This window comes from Balaenoptera ricei, chromosome 13, assembly GCF_028023285.1.
Source record: "Balaenoptera ricei isolate mBalRic1 chromosome 13, mBalRic1.hap2, whole genome shotgun sequence".
In the NCBI taxonomy this organism is placed as follows: Eukaryota; Metazoa; Chordata; class Mammalia; order Artiodactyla; family Balaenopteridae; genus Balaenoptera; species Balaenoptera ricei.
This window is the reverse complement of record NC_082651.1, coordinates 77,309,471-77,329,998: the sequence shown is the minus strand read 5'-3', so window position 1 is coordinate 77,329,998 and position 20,528 is coordinate 77,309,471. Positions and strand designations below refer to the sequence as shown.

The 20,528-nt window shown below is 39.7% G+C and overlaps 2 protein-coding genes and 1 pseudogene across 3 annotated transcripts in view; 1 reads left to right on the top strand and 2 right to left on the bottom strand.

Moving 5' to 3' along the window:
- The window catches only part of MEMO1 (mediator of cell motility 1), a 131,086-nt gene extending 128,252 nt beyond the window's left edge, over nucleotides 1-2,834 (bottom strand). The window contains exons 1-2 of one of the 2 annotated variants that reach the window (XM_059943650.1): nucleotides 2,546-2,834; nucleotides 2,014-2,091 (exon numbers count right to left, since the gene is read on the bottom strand). In XM_059943650.1, coding sequence (XP_059799633.1) covers nucleotides 2,014-2,091; nucleotides 2,546-2,819 — 352 coding nt within the window. In that variant the 5' untranslated portion in view covers nucleotides 2,820-2,834. Of the gene's footprint in view, nucleotides 1-2,013; nucleotides 2,349-2,545 lie in introns of those variants that run through there. The other variant, XM_059943649.1, reaches the window with a different exon arrangement.
- Nucleotides 2,835-9,444: 6,610 nt separating this feature from the next.
- DPY30 (dpy-30 histone methyltransferase complex regulatory subunit) lies at nucleotides 9,445-19,915 on the bottom strand. Its single transcript, XM_059943648.1, has 5 exons — nucleotides 19,706-19,915; nucleotides 19,535-19,606; nucleotides 19,402-19,449; nucleotides 11,758-11,900; nucleotides 9,445-9,783 (listed from the first exon to the last, which is right to left on the bottom strand). Exons 2-5 carry the CDS (start codon nucleotides 19,568-19,570, stop codon nucleotides 9,711-9,713), a joined length of 300 nt encoding a protein of 99 aa, XP_059799631.1. The 5' UTR covers nucleotides 19,571-19,606; nucleotides 19,706-19,915; the 3' UTR covers nucleotides 9,445-9,710.
- Nucleotides 15,232-15,968, top strand: LOC132377405 (transmembrane protein 33-like; annotated as a pseudogene).
- Nucleotides 19,916-20,528: the final 613 nt, after the last annotated feature.

The following is a 20,528-nucleotide window of genomic DNA, read 5'->3' as shown; positions in this document are numbered from 1 at the left end:
AGTTGTCCATTTTAGTTCACTACTGATAAATAGTTTTAATCACAGAATGTTTTCAGCTGGATTAAAGAATTCTTATACTTGAGATTACTGAAGAAGTCTTTTCAAGTCTGAAGTGTGAACTATGCCTAATTCTACTATGCAAAGAATGTTCAAGAATCTATAAAAATTCCTACAGAATCATCTGGCCATATTTTCAGTGCAAAAGTTTAAAACATTTTTGAAAGGTATAGAAAACAAAATAAATTAACCAAAAAATGGCCATGAAAATGAAAACTGTGACTTTTTAACTCTTCAAAACACATTGAAGAAAAAGTTTAGTGACTCACAACCCTGAAAAGATTATTCACTGATAAATTTAAAAGTAATAATGCATTGATTAGAGGACAAAACCAGGAGCCAGAGACTCCCATTCCTGTTCTGCCACTGGTTTCTACAGAATCTTGGGCATATCCCCATAAGCCGAACAAGAAAGGCTTAACTGACATGCTAAGGTTGTGAGAACTGATGAAATGTTTATGAAGCACTTTGGAACCATGAGGGAAGCCACTATAACCATTAAAAGTCATCTGCTTAATGCAAAACTATAGCTACCTGTTAGGCTTGCAAATCCTTTGTGTCTTCTTAACACAGCAAATCTTCAGTGAGTCAGTAAAGTGCATGTATTTAATGAGCGAGCTTAGCAACCTCAGAGAAATGAATTTTCTTCCAAATCTTTGTTTTCTCACAAACCATGTCTCTATCCAACCCAACTATTTGCAAAGGGAAACATGATCCGACCCACACTAAAGATTTGGGTCTAGGTATTGATAAGCCAATACCAAATGACTGAAAATTCAGGAATCACAGTGGAATTTTGTCAACTTACCAGAAATGTGACTCCTGAAAATAATCCCATAAAACAGTCGTTCTACAAGAGCTTTATTAAAGGGAAAGTCCCTACACTTTCTGACGTAAAGAGCTCTAAAGTATTTTTGGACAGTGTCGATAGAAGACTAAACTCGCTCAAAACCTGACCCAACGCGTTAGGTAGTCCCAGCACCTGCTTGGTGTTAAGCGACTGGAGACTGGGGAGGCTGCTCAGGAAAAAGTGCTGATGCCATCTCCAGCTGCCCCTTTCGTGAATGACAGTAACAATGAAAACACTGACAAAAGAGCTAGGAGGCCACCCCAAGCCTCTGCTTAGCAATACTTCTACCCTACCCCCAACAGACAGAGCAGCAAACCCCAGAAAGGGGCCTCCTCTCACAGACCTAACATGCCCAGACCCTGCCTCTGGTCTGGCAATGTCAAAAAGTACTACCCTTCACTCCTCTCAAGACGGCTGAGCACCTGAAAGGTGAGGGGGAAATGCGGCCTCTCGTTCTGAACTGCCAAGGGGAGCGGGAGAAGACTGCCTGGCAGGAGGCGGGCGAGCAGAGCCCGTGTGCACCCCGGGAGGCTAAGAACTCCCCGGGTCGCGGGCGCCGCTCGGAGCGTCGTGGGGAGGAGAGGCGAAGAGAGGAGACGGGAGGGGAGGGGACGGGAGGGGAGGGGAAAGGAGGAAGGCGCGTCCCTCCCGCGGCGGGAGGGCGGAGGGTCGCTCGGCTCCGCACGGAGGAAGCAGGGCTCCGGCGCAGGGCGAACCGTCCCCGCGGGGGGTGGCTGCGGCCGGCCGCCCGCTTCCCGGGAGCCGGAGGAGGCGACAAGTAGGCTCGGTCGGGGAGCGCATTCTTTCCTCGAGCCTGGTCCTGAGGGAGGGCGCAGGCTGCCGAGGCGGCAACTCTCCTTCTCGCCCAACTCCCGGCAGAGCTTGAGGGCGGCCGACCCCGGGCTGACCGGCGGGATGCCGCGCGGGTGGGAAGGCGGCGAGGCCAGCCTCCGGCCCGCTCCCTCCCCACGCGGTCCGCGGCCGGCGGCCGTCAGCGACCTCGTCCCTCCCGCCGCCGCGCGGGGCCGGGCCGCCGACCTCGGCCGGCCGGGCGCGGGGCCAGGCAGCGGCGGCGGAAGGGCCGGCCGGCCGGCCTGGGGCCCTACCTGAGGCTGTGTACCAGCTCCCGGCGTGACTGGCTTCCCGGCAGACCACTCGGTTGGACATCTTGGTGCCTGTGCCGCCTATGGTGCACGAGGATGAATGAGGAGGCGGCGGCGGCGGCGGCAGGAGCGGCTCCGCGAGGGGACGAGACACCGCGGGCCCAGCCCAGGAGGAGGCGGCAGCGGGGAGGGGATCAGCCCGGCCCAGGAGGAGGAGGAAGAGGAGGAGGCGGCGGCCCGGGAGGAGGAGGAGATGGCAGCCGGGGCGGTGGCGGCGGCGGCGGCGGCAACAATCACCACAAACTCGGGCGGCCGCCGGAAGACGGGGCCCGCGGCGGCCTCACCGAAGCCCGGAAAGCCCTGGCCCCGGCCCTCGGAGTCGCCGCTGCTCCCCAGCCGGGGCTGGTTCCGCCGAGCCACCCCCACGGCCCTCTCCCCTCCCGGTCGGCCTCCCGGAGCCACCGCCGGTGACCCCACCCCCGTGACTCCGCGCCCGCCCCCTCCCCCCACCCCCCGCGGGACTCCCCGCACCCACCCCCACCCCCGGCGGGGCCCTCCTGCCCGCCCGGCTGCCGGCCCGCCGGCCCCGCCCCGCCCCGCTCCTCCTCCGGCCGCGCGGCGAGGTTAACGGCGGACACCGGACAGGCCACACGGCATCTGGGGTCGGGCGGCCCCGCGGGGAGGCAGCGGCGGCTGCAGCTCCGCACACACAAAAGCCCAGGGCCGGGGCCTGAACCGGGGAAGGCAGACCCGGAGAAGAGCCAACGCTTCCTTACTCGCCACTCTAACGGGTCCTGCCCACTGAGCATGCCCAGCAGCCTCTGCCAGGCCCGGCGAGGAATCTCGACGTGCGCGGTCCGCTCTCCGGGGTTTAGCGGCAGCAGAGGCTGGGAGGGGGAGGGCGCGGGGAGTAGGACGCAGCCGCAGGGCAAGCCCCCTCCCCCAACCAACTTCCTTAAACGCAGAGCACCCAGGGCAAGACGGTGCGGCTTTCCACGTGGAAAGTTCCCTGTCTTCCCCGCCACACACAGGACTCCTTAGTGGATGCTCACCCCCAAGGTTTCACTACTAGGCACGCAAGTCTGTGGCCACGATGGGAAGTTCATTTGTAGAAGCAGGCATGTGGTAGTGTGCCTGTGGTCCTGCAAATGCTACTTTTTGCTTCACCGGGCCACTCTTACCGTCTAATGTGGCTCTGACACTGTAAACAGTTATCCTGTTTCAAGTTATATTTATGTAATTGCATGTCTTAACTCCGTAACTAGACTACAGTGTGATATAGCTAGCCTCAGTTATTCTCATCTATAAAATGGGTATAACAATACTCAAGGTGTGTCCCTAGGATTATGAGTTAATAAATGTAAAGAGCCTGATAGAGTAGTCATACAACAAACATTATTTCCAACCCTCCATTATCTTTTAAATCCCACGTGTCAGGAACAAAGAATTACGTTAAAATTATACAAGAATCACAGCAAAGTAGAATATCTTGGACCTCCAAGGAAATGTTATGGAGTAGACCATTCCAAAACTGGGAAGAGAGTAAGAGAAAGTTGCATAACTTCAATGAAAGACTTGGAGTTAAAATAATAAAAATTGTTATATCTGAATTTCACACTAAACAGATCCCTGGTAGAGTCCAAAACAAACGACTGACTGCTTAATTTTCAAGTTTTCCTAGTGTCATATAATAGATTTTTTTTTCAGGTACTACATAGTTTCTACCCCTCCTCTCACCTTTTCAATTTTAAGGCTCAAGGATCTTGCATGAGATCCCAGTCCTGGTCAATTACTGGAACACTTCTGACTTTCACACCTTTTTATACACTGTTTTTAAGCTGGAAAAAAAAAAAATCTCCACTCTGTATAGTTCTTTACTCAATTTTTAACCCTCTCACTTCACCACTAACCTGCCCAAATATTAAGGTATTACACAGAAAAAAAAAAAAAAGGACATGCCAAGTAGTCTATTTAGGGATAACAGAAAAAGGAGGGCTGGAGCTGATTCCCTGGTACTCTTCCTGAGGTAGCAAAACTCAGTGATACCTGATGAAATGGTAAACTTTTCATTGTAAATTTCAAGAAAAGTAAATAGTTGATATGGTTGATACGGTGTAAGAATGTTGATTGCTCTGTCATCAGCTGTGTGATTATGGATATCTAGTAATTTAACCTTTTCAACGCTCAGTTTTCTCATCTGTCAAATGCAAACAGCAGTCATATGTAACTCACAGGCTTGCTGTGAGAATCATTAAGTATCATGAAAACAACTTATAAGCTGTTCTTTATAAATGTTTTATCATTATCCTCTGCTCCTAGCAACAATCCTAGGTCTCATTCCAAACTAGTAATGTAACCTAAAATTAAGCTTCCTCCCTACTAAAATGCTCAGTTGGAGGCTTCTTTCCCCAAAGGATTTTTCTTACTGATCAAACTCAGCAAAACCACAATGCCAAGCAAAGTGAAAGGTTAGAGGATCTTCTATTATTTCTAGAATGCTCTTAACATATCCCATCATTACTCCTCCTGTCCATTTTATTCTGGCTACCTTATTCAAGGATGTACTCTTGAAAGAAATGTTGAAACTACTCACTTACCCACATCCCCTAAATTAAGGAAGATCCATATAATGCAAAATACTTCATATCCTAGAAGAAGCCTGTTTGGCAATACTATACAATTCCCATGTTATTATTAACAATTTCCAGGGACTTCGCCAGTGGTCCAATGGTTAAGACTCCGTGCTTCCACTGAAGGGGGCGTGGGTTCAATCCCTCGTGAGGGAACTAAGATCCCACATGCCACGTGGCGTGGCCAAAAAGAAAAAAAAAAAATTCCATTATATCCACCAGGGATTTGGGTTTGACGCTCCATAAACATCATCCAAAGTTAAGGGCAAGGAGGAAATCTTCGTTAACAGAGAGTGCTTATGAAGCACAGACTTCAACAAATAAGGCACCCAGAGGCCAACATTAATAACACATCTTCTGAAATAGCATGTTGGATAGTCACTGCATCAGTCTGTACTAGCAAACGACTAGAAACAACCACAGTGTCTGTCAATGAGACTTGTTAAATTAGGGTATACCCATACATATGCACCCATTAAAAAGAATAAGGTGGTGCTATATACTGGTATGGAAAGAGCTCCCCCTCCCCAAAAAATGCAAAAGGCAAATTGCAGAACAATGTGTAAAGTATGCTACCATTTGTGTAAAAGCAAGTACTTATATTCTCACACACTTGCATATACATGGCATACTTCTAGAAGGAAACAAACTGGTAACGGTCAATGTACATCTTTGTATATCTTTTTGAATTTTGTGCCATATACATATACTACCTATACCCAAAAATAATTATTTATTAAATAATTTATTAGGCTTGATTTTGGGAGCCTATATGGCAATATTAAATTGCCCATTTTTAGATTTTACTTATACAAAACTGACACCTCGAGGAGCCCGCTAATTACTAAAAGCCCTTTGTCAGAAAAATATTCTAGAATGATACCACAGGGTTTTGAAAAACTCAAGGTTGAGAGAAGGGAGTTTAGCATAAGGATGCTCTTTTAATTTCAATTAACACTGGTACTCTAACCTAGTATCAGTTGACTTTGCTCTTTTCTTCTTTAGAAACCAAACTTAATAAGTAACATTTATTAAACACTTACTATGCACCTGACACTAGGCTAAGTACTTTACATAGTTAATGATTCTTACAAGATGAAAACTTGTTCATTTCCAATTTTTTGGAGTAAATTTTGTACATAGAGCTTTTTCCAAATTTATTGTTAATATTACTTAGGATTCCCAGAAATTAAACAACTGAGTCAAAAGATTTGAAGTTTTTTTAAAGGCTGACAAGAGTTTTCTTAAAAAGAAAATTCTTATTCATTACTGATTGCCCCCTTTAGCTCTGGTGACCTATTTTCCTCTATTATATTACTTTCCTTCTTTAAATCCAGAGATTTTAAACAACTGGATTCTCAGTGATAGCCATTTACACCTTCCATCTTTTGTCCCTTGTTGCTACAGTTAGACAATATGTATCAGGCCTCCAATTTGTTACTGCCTTTTTGGAATCCAGTCCAGGAAAATACCTGGCTACAATATTTTATGCTGTCCCTACAGCCATTCTATCATGTTGCTAATGGGAAGTTACCAATCTTAAAATCTCCTATACCTTCTCCTAAACAAAGAGATTTAAACAAAGGTTCAATATTCTCCCCATAGCTTCATCAGAATTAGGTAAACAGTTTCCTTCTATCCAAACAATTTTTCTGTTCTTTTCCTTTTTTTTTTTTTTTTTTTGGCCACGGCTTGTGGGATCTTAGGTCCCTGACCAGGGATTGAACCCGTGCCCTCGGAAGTGAAAGCGTGAAGTCCTAACCACTGGACCTCCAGGGAATTCCCTATTTTTCTGTTTTTTCAATTCAAGGTCTCTATATCCTCTAGGAATCTATTCCTGATTTACTCTATTGGTCCTCCCATTTATCCACATTTTTCAAGAATTCACTCTACAGGATACAGTACCTTTTACTCTATTACCGTATACGTTTATTAAACATTATCTTCCTGACTAAGCAGTCAAAGGGTAGGAATTGTTTCTATAGTATAATTGTCAGCTACACATGAAATACCTCATCAAAGTATAGTAGAAGCTTTCTTAACTGATTTCTATTTAACCAACTTACTGGACGAAGTGATGCTGTCCATCCCCATAGTAAAATACACTGAACCATGCCCACCACAAGCTGCATTCTTGAAGACAGTAGACTACACTTTTTAGGAAACTCACACTGTTGCACTCTTCTCCCAGGTTTGTGTGCATAACTAACAAGGGTCAATCACGTTCTCCAACCTATTTATACGAGATGTACAAAGTACTGCCATTACATAATTTAATAAAATATTACATAAACCAACGAAACACAAACACATAATGCAAAAGGTGTTAGTACAAAAATTAGGTGGAATGCTTTGGACTCAATAAAAACAACTGTCAAATTAGAGGCAGATAAGATGACTGAAGGCTGGAGAAAAAAAATCATGAAAAAGTGTATCATTATACACTTAATGCCTTAAGAATTAAGATCTTAAATGTCTAAGATCTTACTCTACTTTCAAAAAATCTGAAACTGAAATTTGTAAACCATACATTATAGAAGTGGTTTGTGGAAGGAAGATACAGAATTCCAATCAAAGAACCCATACTCAGAGCAAAGGCTGACATCAAAATATTACCAAGTTAATATAGATTAATATTTTCTAAGTTTTTAAAAAAACTGTTCATAGTGTCATTTATGTTTCCTTACTATGACTCCTATTTTTCATCTACCAGCTAGATAAGAGGGCTTCTACTGTATATACATAAGGGCAGACTGATTTTTCCCCCCAAAGAAAATTTTTAAGCACATCTGAGAGCATTAGAGCAGAGAGTACTATAGCATTAAGGGCAGGGAGGTAATATAGCATTAAGCTGGGTATGAATCCCTGCCCCAAACTTACTTCCCCTGTAACCTTAAGCAAGTTAACCGAATCTCACTTTCCTCCTCTAACTAAAAGTGAGGTATTAAATTAAACCTACCTCACAGGGTTTTGAGGTTAAATGACAATTCATGTAAAGTATTTAGCATGGTGCCTGGCATATGGTAAGTGCTAAGTAGGATGTGCACTGCCAGCAAAAGACATGCCTATTCTCAGCCCTTACAGAGAAAAAGTATTGATTTTAAGATTAATTTAAGCCCTATCTTGAAGATAATTCATTAGAACACTGGAAGCCATGCAGCATTAGGCAGAGTACTGAATTACTTCTAAGTGGTCATTAACCAAAGGTGGTATCAGAATGCCTTAGAATTTTTGTCAAATTCAGAAGTCCAGGCTCTATCCCAGTTGAATCAGTCTCTCCAGGGTCCAGGTATGCATCAATATATAGATGTATAATAGAGATATATAACACAGAGAGATATAATTTATATTTATATTTTTAATATATTTTTATATATATTTATATATGAAAAGTTCCACAAGTGGCTCTGATGTGAATCGCTAATGAAGAACTGTTAAGAAGCTAAAATTATTGATGCTTTAATAAAAGACTACCCAGTTAGTACTTACTCGAATATTAAAATATCATTAAAAGACATAGACAGATTAACTTATGAGTTAGTCAAATCACCAAAATAAATTTAATGAAATTAATAGTTGCAAAAACTACTACATAAGCATAAATATTGACAGCTCAATATTTCCAGGTTTTTCCTATTCAAACCTATAGATCTGCAGATGTATATCAAAACCATCATATCACCTCCCCAAAAGTGTCACTCCTACTGAAATGTTTTTCCTATATTAAAGAGAACTATAAGACACACCTCGTCAGCATTAAATTTCTAACTTTGCCTTCACATGTTTAGCTTGGAGACATGTCTTTAATATATGCTTCCAAAGCAGGGTTTCTCAGCCTTAGCTCTACTAACATTTTGAGCTGGATGATTCTTGGAGATGGGTGGGGCACCCAGGCTGTCCTGTGCATCATTAAGATTTTTAGCAGCATCCCTGGCCATTACCCACTAGATGCCAGTAGGATCCCACCTTACTCCAGTTGTGACAACCAAAATGCTTCTGGACATCGCCAAATGTCCCTTGGGGAAAGGGGGGGACAAAATCACTCCCAGCTGAGAAACCACTGCTCCACCGAATGTTTATCCTTCCTGGCTCTCTTCAATTTTCTCTTTTCTGAGCTAGTGCATTATCTCAATTTCTTCATACAGGACAAAGTGAGCAGACCCAAAAAAAGGACTAGCTGGTGTGTTTTATTGCAAAAAGAAGCAATATGTTAACTAGCACAAGTATTTCTCACTTAGCTATCAGCAGCACGTTGGTAGAACTGGGTTTGAATGCCCGTTCAAGCACTTACCAGCAGTGTGGTCTTGAGCAAGTCGCTTAACCTCTCCAAATCTGTTTCCTCATCTGCAAAATGGGAATAACAGCATCTACTTTGCAGAATTGCTACATTAGAGATAACAAAATAGTTCTGTGCCTGATACATAGTAGAACTGCAATAAATGATAGCTATTATTATATTAATACCATAAAGGTTGATAGCATTGAAGGATATTGTACACCCTCTGCAATGCTTATAACAGCACTCCAAAATTTATTGCACAAAAAAAAAAAAATTTATTGTGCATTAGAATCACTGGTAATGTTTGTTAAAAACTGAAGATGCCCAAATCCTACCCTCCAAGAGGTCCAGGAACAATGCTAGAAAAACTGGCTGAGATTTTTTTATATGCTACTTGACTCTGGTGTATTTTCACACTGTTGTAAAACTCTGCAGCATTCTAAGACACAAGGAATAAGTAATACATGAAAACAACTGAACCACATAAAATATTTGTCATATAGAACAAACACTACTGTAAGATAATGATGTTTTAACAGTTTATTTTGAAGGTCATTTTAAAAACAAAGTTAAAGACAATCAGAAAAAATTGCACAGAATACACTCATTAAATAAGTATGTGATTAAATCAATAAGGGAGATATGTCTTCTTCTGCAACTCCAAAATAAGTTCTGCTGTCCTGATGATTCTTATACTTCCAAAATGGGGGGGAAAATCATGGCAATTAAAGTTGCCTCTTAATCATGTAAATCTACAGTGGAAACCAAATTTTTCTGTTCTTCCCAATAAGTCAGTTTCGATCTTCAAACTGTGCCTTGTTTTTTAAAAGATAGGATGCTAGAAATTCAATGGGATTTGGTGGTCTGTAAGGGAAAAGAAATCCAAAATTTAGAAATTTATATTCAAGACATGTTAATTTAAATGTATTGCCCCATAATGAAAACATCTTTTTTTTTTTTTTTTTTTGGCCGTGCTGCATGTGGGATCTTAGTTCCCCCACCAGGGATCGAACCTGTGCCCCCTGCAGTGGAAGCACGGAGTCTTAACCACTGGACCGCCAGCGAAGTCCCTTAAACATATTTTAAAATTAAGAGGTGGGAGAGAGGGGTTGTTGGAGGAAGGTGGTACAAAATTCCAGTTCTAAGTACTAGGGGTATAATGTATAACATGACGACTATAGCTGACACTGCTGTATGACATACAGGAAAGTTGTTAAAAGAGTAGATCCTAAGAGTTCTCATCACAAGAAGAAAATTTTTTTCCTTTTTTCCTTTTTATTGTATCTATATATGAGATCATGGATGTTAACTAAACCTGTGTGGTCATCATTTCACAACATACGTAAATCAAACCATCATGCTGTACGCCTTAAACTTATATAGTGACATATGTAATTTTTTTCTCAAAACTGGAAAAAAATTTTTAATAAAATAAAGAGGTGTTATTTCATATTTATCACTTTTACATATGTTGTTTTTGCTGATAAAACAGGTCCAAAGATGAAAAGTTGGGGGAAACATCTATTTTAAACCCTACTATAAAAAGGCATATTTAGAATTGATTTAGAATGATCTCAAAACATTCTCCTAGCACTTTAAACAGCCTTTTGAACTAACTAGACAGAGACAATACTTGTTACATAATATTTATAGTTAATTTGATGAATTATTTTGCTAGAATGCCTTACTTAAAAATTGTATTTACTAATAGAATGTTACTGTAAAACTTCTTCAAATTCTTTTCTTCTAGCATTTAAAGTAATATTTAGAATTTCTGATATATTGGCCTTCTTTAGAGAAAGAACAAAAATGCATAAAAGATGCCCATATTTTAATTGTCAGTAGTAGAGCCAAGACATACCTTGCAGTCAAAAATAAATCCTATTTTATAAATACAACAATCCAAAACAAATACTTATTGTTTATTCATTTAATTTTTTAACTTAAAAATAAGTAATAAAAATTAATTAGTTAATTAAAAAATAAAACTAAGTAATACACCTATTCTAAATAACTTAGATATGTTCCATGAAGTTCCTTATCAAGTTATGTCAGTTTACTACAGTGTTCATTATTAGTCTTTGAGAAAAACATAATTTACACCCAATAAATGTTGACTAATGTAACTTAACAACAAAATTTTCTTGTTGGATTTACTTATACAAAAAGAATTTTTGTACAGAAAACATGTACAGAAAAGAGAAAAACTGTAATCGTGCTAACAAAGAAATGTAAATTAAAACAACTTGGCAAAAAAAAAGTTTATAACACGCATGCACTTGAGGCTATGATGACACTTGAAGAATTTTAAGGATAAACTCTTGGACAGAAATATGATATTACGTGTCAAACACTATAAAAATAGTCATGTCATTTGAAATAGCAAACCAATTCTTGGGTATTTATCATAAAGTAATTAAACAAAAGCAAAAGGGTATGAAAACAGATAAACTACCTGGTGATCAATAATAACAAAGGAAATTGGTCCTAAATGGTCAACAACAAGAAAATGGCTAAGTTAACTGTGATATTATAGTTCCATTTATAATCATGAAGGCTCTGTAAAGATATGGAAGAAGTTTTATCTTATAATTTTAAGTAAAAAGGAGATATAAAATTACATGTATACCATGATTACAAATATGCATATTATCTAAGACTAGAAGAAAAATAAGTGTCTGAATTGAGATTATGGCTGACTTGTTTCTAAAAAAACTTTAGTATCTATAAATTCCTTATATAGTAAAAAATAACTATACATAACTCATGATATTTCAACTAGGGAAGTTTTTATTTTGCTTTTTCTGGTAACTCCGTTTGCAGACACTATTATCTTACCTTTCCTTTGCAAGCACAGCAAGTCCTTGTAATAAGATAGGCACAACTGTCTGATCCAGATAGGCACGAGTTGGCAAAGACTGGAGATCCACTTTCTGTTTTGATGACTTTTCTGCATTAATTTTCTCATTTTCTACTATCCTCTAGTGAATTCAAAAAACATGCATGAATATTAAAAAATAACTAGATTATTTTGAGTGCTAAACCAAAATTAATGGCAATATAAAACTAATAGAAAAGGTAAATCAATGACTAGAAAGCTGATTGAACTGCAAATCTTTCTGCCAAAATAAAATCAGACCCATTTCTAAATTTCATTCGAGCATTTTCTGAAGGCACCATAATATCTCATTCTTTTAATGTCGTTATCTCCAGATCCTACACTTACTTTCTCTCTTTCTTTCTGCCTTTTTAGGAGTAAATACAAGTCCCTTTTCTTTTCTTCATGAGAATACACCTCCTTACAATGTGCTTCAAAAAATCTGGACATGGACACTAAGTAGCACTGAATCACAGTGAGAAAACTAGTCCTGTTTCAATTCTTTTATCACAGATAATATCAAGGACAATGTCTCAGTTTGGCACTAACATGTCTTTAACACTTCTGTAACACTTGCTAAACTCCCTTCTTAACAGAGAGAGCAGGCTTCAGGCTTAGAGACTTCAACTGGCAACAGAATCTAGCTAAAATTTATTACCACTGTTTTGTATTCACTGTTTTCATTTTTAAGGTTACCCTCTACGGCAATGAGAATGCTTTTCCATTTGTTTCTTTTCTAAACAAATGCATCTATGATTTTTTAAAACTGAGTAAATTTAAGAAAAAAATATAAAGTAAAATTAGCCAAAAAATAGAAGAAATGACTAATATGGGAAAGATCATTAATGTGATATTTAAATGATGTTTCAGAAATGATGACTTATACTTCCTCCATCTAAGAACCTCCCCAAATCTGGGCCTTTCATATAAATTCACCTGACATCCAGAGCATCAAAAACTACTTTACTGGAAAACTTTGCCTTCTTCTGAAAATCTACCATTTCAGAAATTTAGAAATAAGTGGCTATCTCAAAGACACAACAGTATTAAGGGCACTTTCATTTAAATGAACTTTGTTCCAATCATACTAGAACTGGATATAAATGAGTTAACAATTACAAACAAACAAAAAAATTCTACACTTAATTTTTTTTAAGAAAATTTTATTTTGTAAAAACTGAGAAAAAACTTTAAGCATATAACTACAACATACATACCATGCTTTCCAAAAACACTTGCCAGAACTATGTCAGGTAACTTATCTAGTTTTGCTTGTGATTTTTCAATCTAATTTTTGGACTTAATAAAAATAATTACCTATACTTATTTAATGTATGAAACAGTTATTTTATTTGCCCATGAATTAAGAAACTTATAGTTCACCAGTAAATTTCAACAAATACCCATATATGATAAAAACTAGTCAGTTACACGACATCCCAATACCTTCATTAAGAAACAGCAATGCCTAAGCAACTCTGATAGATCCTATAATAAGCTCCTTGACCAAATCCTCTCATTTATTTCATTCAGACATTTACTGACTATCCACTATGTGCCAATTGCTATGCTTACTCTTAGTAAAGTCAAAATCCTGAATTAATCTAAAAAACATACAGTTGATGCCTGAACAACATGACCCTCTGCCCAGCCAAAAATCCGCTTATAACTTACAGTTGGCCCTTTATATAGGCTGTTCCTCCATATCTGTGGTTCTGTATCTACAGTTCCATATCCGTGGATTCAAGCAACTGGAAATCGTGTAGTACTACAGTATTTACTATTGAAAAAAAATCCACTTTTAAGTGGACCCACGCAGTTCAAACCTGGGTTGTTCTAGGGTCAAATGTATATCCAACCACATACACACACACACACACACACACACACACAGATTAAGCTTTTAAGAGTGTAGAACAGTGATCACAAAAATGGGAAAAAATTAGGTGAATCCTATGATTGCCCCAGCTTACTGCATGCATCCTGCCTAGAGAACTTATACAACGAAACCCTGGGAGAAGGAACCCAAGCAGAGCCCTGCAGTTTCCCTAAGTTGAGAAGACAGAGTTGAAAATTCAGGGAGACCAAGAGAACTAGAACTTGCAGAGCAGAGTACTGAAAAGGAAACTTTCACAGAGAGGAGAGAGTTGCATAGAAAGAGACTAAGAGACTGCCTTCCAGTCTTCAGGTGAGTATTTATCAGAGCATGAGTGTGAGGGAACTACTCAAGGCCAGAAGAAAAAACCACTTGGAAGAAGCAGGAGGCACAATCCCTGGAGCTCACACAGGCCAGGAGTAGTTCATGTTCCTGTGACCCAGGATGGGAAAACCTCATAACACATGAAGCACTGGGTAGAATACACAAGAGGAAGAAATTATGTCTAAACTAAAGGTTGGTCTGGTCCCACCTAAAAAAGTTTAAAGGCAAACCTCAAAAGATCAAATTGTTTCCAATTAACTTAACCGAGTCCTAGAACAAAGCCCAAGAGTATTTGAAGAAATACAAAAATAACCAGTACCCAACAAGGTAACATTCATAATGCCCAGCCTCCAATAAAAATTACCAGACAGGCAAAGAAGCAGAAAAAACTACTCATAATGAAGAGAAAAACCAATTCACAGAAACAGACTCAGAAATGATACAGATAGCATAGGCAATGCCATTAAACCAGTTAGTATAATATATTCCATATGTTCAAGAAGACAGAGGAAAGAATTAGTAAATTAAGCTAACAAAATACTTGAAAATATTTGAAGAAATAATGGCTGAAATTTTTTCAAATTTCATGAAAACTCTAAACCCAAAGATCCAAGAAACTCAATGAATCCTAAGCACAAGAAACATTAAAAAAAAAAAAAATTACACCAATACACATTATAATCAAGTTATTTAAAACCAGTAATAAAATCTTGAAAGCACAAAGAGAAGACATTAACTACAGAGGAGCAAAGATAGGAATGATAGCAGACTTTTCAGCAGAAACAATGTCAGCCAGAAGACAGTGGAGCAAATACTCAGCAAAAATACCTCAAAAGCAAAGGCAAAATAATTACCTTTTCAGACATTCAGAACCTTAAAGAATTCCTTCCCAGCCGACCTCCACTACAAGAAATGTTAAAGAAAGCCCTTCAGGAGGATGGGAAATGACACCAGCTGGATCTACACAAAAGAATGGAGAACCCAGATATGACAATTACACGGATAAACGTGAAACACTCCTTCCTCGTACTGTTTAAACCTCTTTTAAAAAGATAATTGGACGGAAGTCAAGGGAGCACTTCCGGGTTCAGCAATAACCTGGAGCCGGCGGCGCTAGGTCGGCCCTCTTGGGCCTTGCTCCGCAGCTCTGCCTTCACTCTGGTCTTTCTAGAAACCCAGCTGTGCTCTTGGGTGTGCCCGACAGCCTCCCAGACGCGGGTGTAATAAGCCCCCCATGGTGGACACGGCCCCGAACGGCCCCCAAGAGGCGGGCGCAGTGCAATTCATCACGGCCAATAAACTGGACACAGCAATGTGGCTTTCTGGCTTCTTCATAGTTTACTGCTCTTTGTTCTGCCTCTCCGTGGGTTGCATGAAGTAGCAAGCTTTCACCAACGTGCTTTGCTCGCAAATGCTCTGGCTAGTGCTCTGAGGCTGCACCAAAGCTTACTACACTTCCCGTCAAGCAGAGCATTCCTGCCCCAGGCTTTGTTAGAGGACAGCTGCCACTACCTGTTATGTTCACTCATCTTTCTCAATTCCCACCCCGTTACAATGAGTATTTCCCAGTCTTGTTATTTTCTTCGCTTCATACTGCCACATACAAGAAAAAGGTGCCTTGATGCAAAGGGTTCAAATAGTTTATCTCTGCTGAGAGCTCTCTTGGATAAATTCAGCGCTATTCAACAGAATATTCTGAAATTCATCGCTTGTCATGAAATAATCTTGATGCCTGCTACAGTTTTAATGCTTTTTAGGGGTCAAGGAAGTTTGCTCCAGCCTTTTATATACCATAGATTCCTTACTGTTCGATACTCCTCTAGAAGAAATCCGTATTACTGGACCTTGTTTAATGAACGGAGGATTGTTGTTGAACATCTAATAATGAAACCTGCTTGCCCACTGTTTGTGAGAAGACTTCGTCTCCAGAGCATTGTCTTTATAAGAAGACTGGCACCAACAGTTGCATAGTTTAACATCCAGCTAAGTTATGTGTAATATAAATAAGCACTGTTAGCTGCTGGTACTTCTGCTAGGGATGGTTAATTCCAGGTGTAAAACTGACCTCACTGCAATTTACATAATTTACATAAATGCATCTCTAAAGAAAATCATTTTCCTGGCACGTTAAATCAAGCCTTTTAAACACTTTCTGAGAAACTTTATTGTAATGTGTTGTTAATAGTTAAGGAAATTTAAATCTTGTGATAAATGTACCAAAAATTCTTTAGACACTGCTGTGCCTTTATCATGAAGTACCTTTATTTCTCTTGTAAAAATAGCTCTAAAATTCGTTTTCATCTAATTAGTAATCTGAATTTATATCTGGCATGAGTTCATTATGGTAATATTAACATGTAAAGTCAGTATATTTTGAGACAGTATTCTTTTGCCATTCAGTAATTTTGGTTGATGATTTTAACAAAAACACTTCCCACTATTTAATTTCAAATTGTTTTTAAATTGATTTTGTGCTACTTTGTTACGACAGATTTATTTTGGATGTACCATTATAATAGGAATTCTATATGTATCTTATACTATGATCTTCCAAAATTTTATTTTCATAATTACTTCTGTGGCTTTGAATACTTTTTTTTAAAAGACCCAACTGTTAAGATGGTTAGCCAATTGGGTTAAATACTTGTGGTCACCTAAGTGTTTTACATCAAAGAGCAGTAGTCAGACAGTTTTCCTTTCAGAGACCCACTGAGTAACATTTCTCAAATAGGAAATCCTTCTTTTAGAAATGTGCACACATAGGTTTTAGTATTATTGTAGTTTACACAATTACTTAGATCAGATTCTTGACTGCCAGTTTTCTCGGTTTCTTAGGCTTGAATTTTCATAGACAATTGCAGCAGTTCAGATGCTTTCTGAAAGGAATGTAACTGAAGACTGAGCATGTGACTAAACTTGGTATCTGTTCTGAAATAATGAAGACTATACATACTTACCCATCAAATCTGATTTAAAAGATTAAACAGAAAGGTTTATATAGGTAAGGTTATTGATTAGGAAAGGGGCCAGAGGAGGAGTTGTGGGGGAAATAGTGTGCATTTAAATGTTGTAATGCATAGATAAATTTGGGAGAACTGGATGTGTTACGCAACTGTGATTTGAGTTGTATAATATGTTAAATACGTTTGTTGAGCTTCCATCAACTCCTTTATAAAATTCATTCTGATCTTTATTATTGTTGCATGATTGGAAATGTTTAAAACGTTGCAAAATGTTAATACAGAGTAACATAATGGTTTTTGTAACCAGTTTTTTTTCTGTGTGCATGTAGCTTGGATTTCTCATATACACTCAGCGACTTATCAGTAACATCAGTTTTCTTTTTATTCAACTTTTCAATCTACAGAAATGTGATACCTACTTGATAGCTCAACTGTAACCAGCTATTTTTCTAATTTTGTAATAGTTATCTACCAAGTTAGAGAAGCCTCATAATATACAGTTGATTGTTGGGGGGGGTGGGTAGTCTCATTATCACTATGTATGTAATCTGATGGTTTTAAAAACTAAATTTTCTAGAGCAATAAAGTAACTATAATGTTGAGTAAACAATAAAAAAATTTTAATAAAATAAAAAAGATAATTGACTTTTTAAAGAAAAATAAAAATAATCAATTGCAGGGTTTATAACATATGTAGAAATATAATATATGATAACAATAGTATAAAGGCCAGGAGAGAGGAAATGGAAGGATACTGTTATAAGGTCCTTATACCATACAGGAAAAGATATGATACCACTTGAAGGTAAATTGTGGGAAGTTAAACTTCCGTACAATAAGTCCTAAAGCAACCACCTAAAAAAACTATAAGTCAATAATGGAAATAAAATGGAATTCTAAGACAAAAAGCAGCAGCAGCAGCTGTAGAGTAGTGGTTTCCAGACTCCGAGATATCACAAACAAGTAAATTAAAAATAAAATAATACAATGAATGAAGGGACTAACATAGGGTTGTTAACTCTATTTTACCAAGTAAAAACTTACAAACAAGCATAATTATTATTTTACTATCACCATAACTCATAAAAGAACGGGCATTTTAAAATTATGGAAGAAAACCAGTCACCAAATAATGTATCATCAGTACTCACTCCACTCTCCTTATTTTTTTTCTCACTTTACCATGGAAATTGGTCTGAGGGTTTGAAAAAAAAGCATTTGCTATCACTGCTCTACTGTATTATGGCTCTGCCTCCATACACAAGCACCATCAAGAAAAGACTGCTGATGCCTAAAAAGACATCTCTTAAATGATAAATGGCATAGAGTATCTTCACCTGATTCAGCATAGCAGTTCAGTTAAAAACTACATTATGAAAAGACTCAGATTTTCTTAACCCTGATATCAAACCAACAAACATTCCTAGCAATTTTATAGACACAGAGTAGTCACTCCACATGCCAGGGAACTCTAGCAGTTGGTCAAGATCAGCAATACAATTTAATTCCACCTCAAAAATGTCAGCCTGCTTAGGTTTAACACACAGCTCTCCACTTACTTCCTGGTGACCTTAGACAAGTTACTCAAATTCTCTGAGCCTTGCAAGACTGAAAATACATGTAAGTTACTTAGGAGTGTGCCTGGCACATAGTAAAAGGACTAATATTAGCAGCTATTACTATTATTACTCTACTTGGAAATGCTCCTGCCCTCATTTATCCAAACTTAATTATTGATTATGTCTCCCCCCCTGCCCCCCCGCCTCGTAAAACACCCACATCTCTTCCAGGAGCTCTCTGTTTTCCTAACCAATCCCACCTAGCTCTAGTTAATTCAACTGTTCCAGCATTTATTCATTCATTTACAAAGTAGCTTCTTCTTTTAGACAGCAACTTCTTAGTACTTGTATGAAAAAGCTCTATAAAAGTATACCTTCTTTTGTACATTTTTCACATGTACTCTCTGAATTCAGACTCAACCATGTAAGGCAAAAACAGTGTCTACTACTTGTTATAGCTTCCAATGGCACCTACTACGGTACTCTGCAAAGATATCAACATTTACTAAATGTTGACTTCACCAGCACACTATTCTGTTACAAATACAATGGGCTTAATTGTGATGTGCAGTTTTTCCAATGCAGTATCCCAACAGAGCATTCGTAGCCACCAAGCAAAAGGATTCTGAGTCTCCATCAGTAATGTATGTTTGTTTCTCTATATCATTTTCAAAATTCAACCTCTCGACTCAGCTGATTTGTACGTCTGCATACCACGAAGTATTAGTACCGCTAATAAAACAAGCTGCCCATAATTTGATACTATTTCGTTCGTGACGATAAAGTTTTCCCTTGTGCAAAGCAACCTAGTAAAAATGAAACCCAAGTTTTCTCCAGTTCATAAGAGACGCAAAGATACGGCATAGGAACTGGGCAAGTTACCTCGACGTTGTCTGTGAGACCGTACTCAGAGTGGGGATTTTCTGCAACCTAGAAAAAAAAACACCGGTCACAGAAACATCAGCCACTCTTCCTTGCTTCACACCGCCACCCTGAATCCAGGGCCTTCTGGTACCTGCGTCTGTCCCTCCAGCATCTGCTCTGGTTCCATGGTGGACCCTGCAAGTCACAGTCCCCGGATACCAGTCTTGGAAAACAAGAAAAACCGTGAGTTACCCGTGAGATTTCAAGACGAAGACACCAGGATGGAGTCCAGCCCAGCCCCGTCCCCGCCCCTCACCCCCACCTGGGCGCGGAGCACCCCGAGCAGTAGAGGAACAGGGTGGGACAGTCCACGACCGGGCGCACGCATCAGGTCCGGAAGCTCCGCCGTATTCCCAAGAACCTAGAAGAGGTAGAGAAAAGGGGAAAAGGGAGCTGATTACCCGCGCCCAAGCCGTTCGTTCCTAAGAGCCCTGCACCGCGCCACCAACTCCCAGCACAAACCGCTTCCGCCGTAAGTGACGGATGTCGCACGACTGCCGCGCCTGCGCAGAACTGCCAGTGGGGGCCGGGCTGGGAGGGATCTAGACCAGCCTTGATTCTACGATACACTTTGCGGAAAGCAGTGACTTCGGCAAGTTGTGGCCTCGGGGTCTGCCAAAGACTCGTTCCTCGACCTGCCTACCCAGAGCAGGCGCCACCCCAGCTGCAGACCCAGTGACTAGGCCAGCCGGCAGAGGTTCGACCTGGCCAGCCCTCCGTGCTGCCTGAAATCTGCCGAAGCTCTTCGTCGCGGAACCGAAACCACTTGCTGGATAGTTCTTACTAGAAAATCACAGACCCAAACTCAACTGTCTACGAAAGAATGTCAGTGTTTTACTCTAAAGCCAAAGTGGGGAAGAAGCAATGTTTTAGGGTTTCGTAGTAAGCTTTTATTCAAGCCCTTAAATATGTGAACATGCCACGTTAGTGCTACCTTACATTTGTATCAAGATTAGCAATATGCAACTGGCTTTCCAAACCGTGATACTATTGATACTATTGTATTTGTAAAAATACAAAAGACAATTTGCCTCCTACACACATTTGTAAATACCAAACAGGATCTAATAAATCGGATTGTTGTT

What these genes read in the sequence shown, in the direction of transcription:
- DPY30 (XM_059943648.1), bottom strand. Translation starts at nt 19,570, where the DNA reads ATGGAACCAGAGCAGATGCTGGAGGGACAGACGCAG. An exon ending in TGCTGGAGGGACAGACGCAG is followed by an intron (nt 19,450 to 19,534) that starts GTACCAGAAGGC and finishes TTTTTTTTCTAG; the next exon opens with GTTGCAGAAAATCCCCACTC. An exon ending in GTCTCACAGACAACGTCGAG is followed by an intron (nt 11,901 to 19,401) that starts GTAACTTGCCCA and finishes TGAATTCACTAG; the next exon opens with AGGATAGTAGAAAATGAGAA.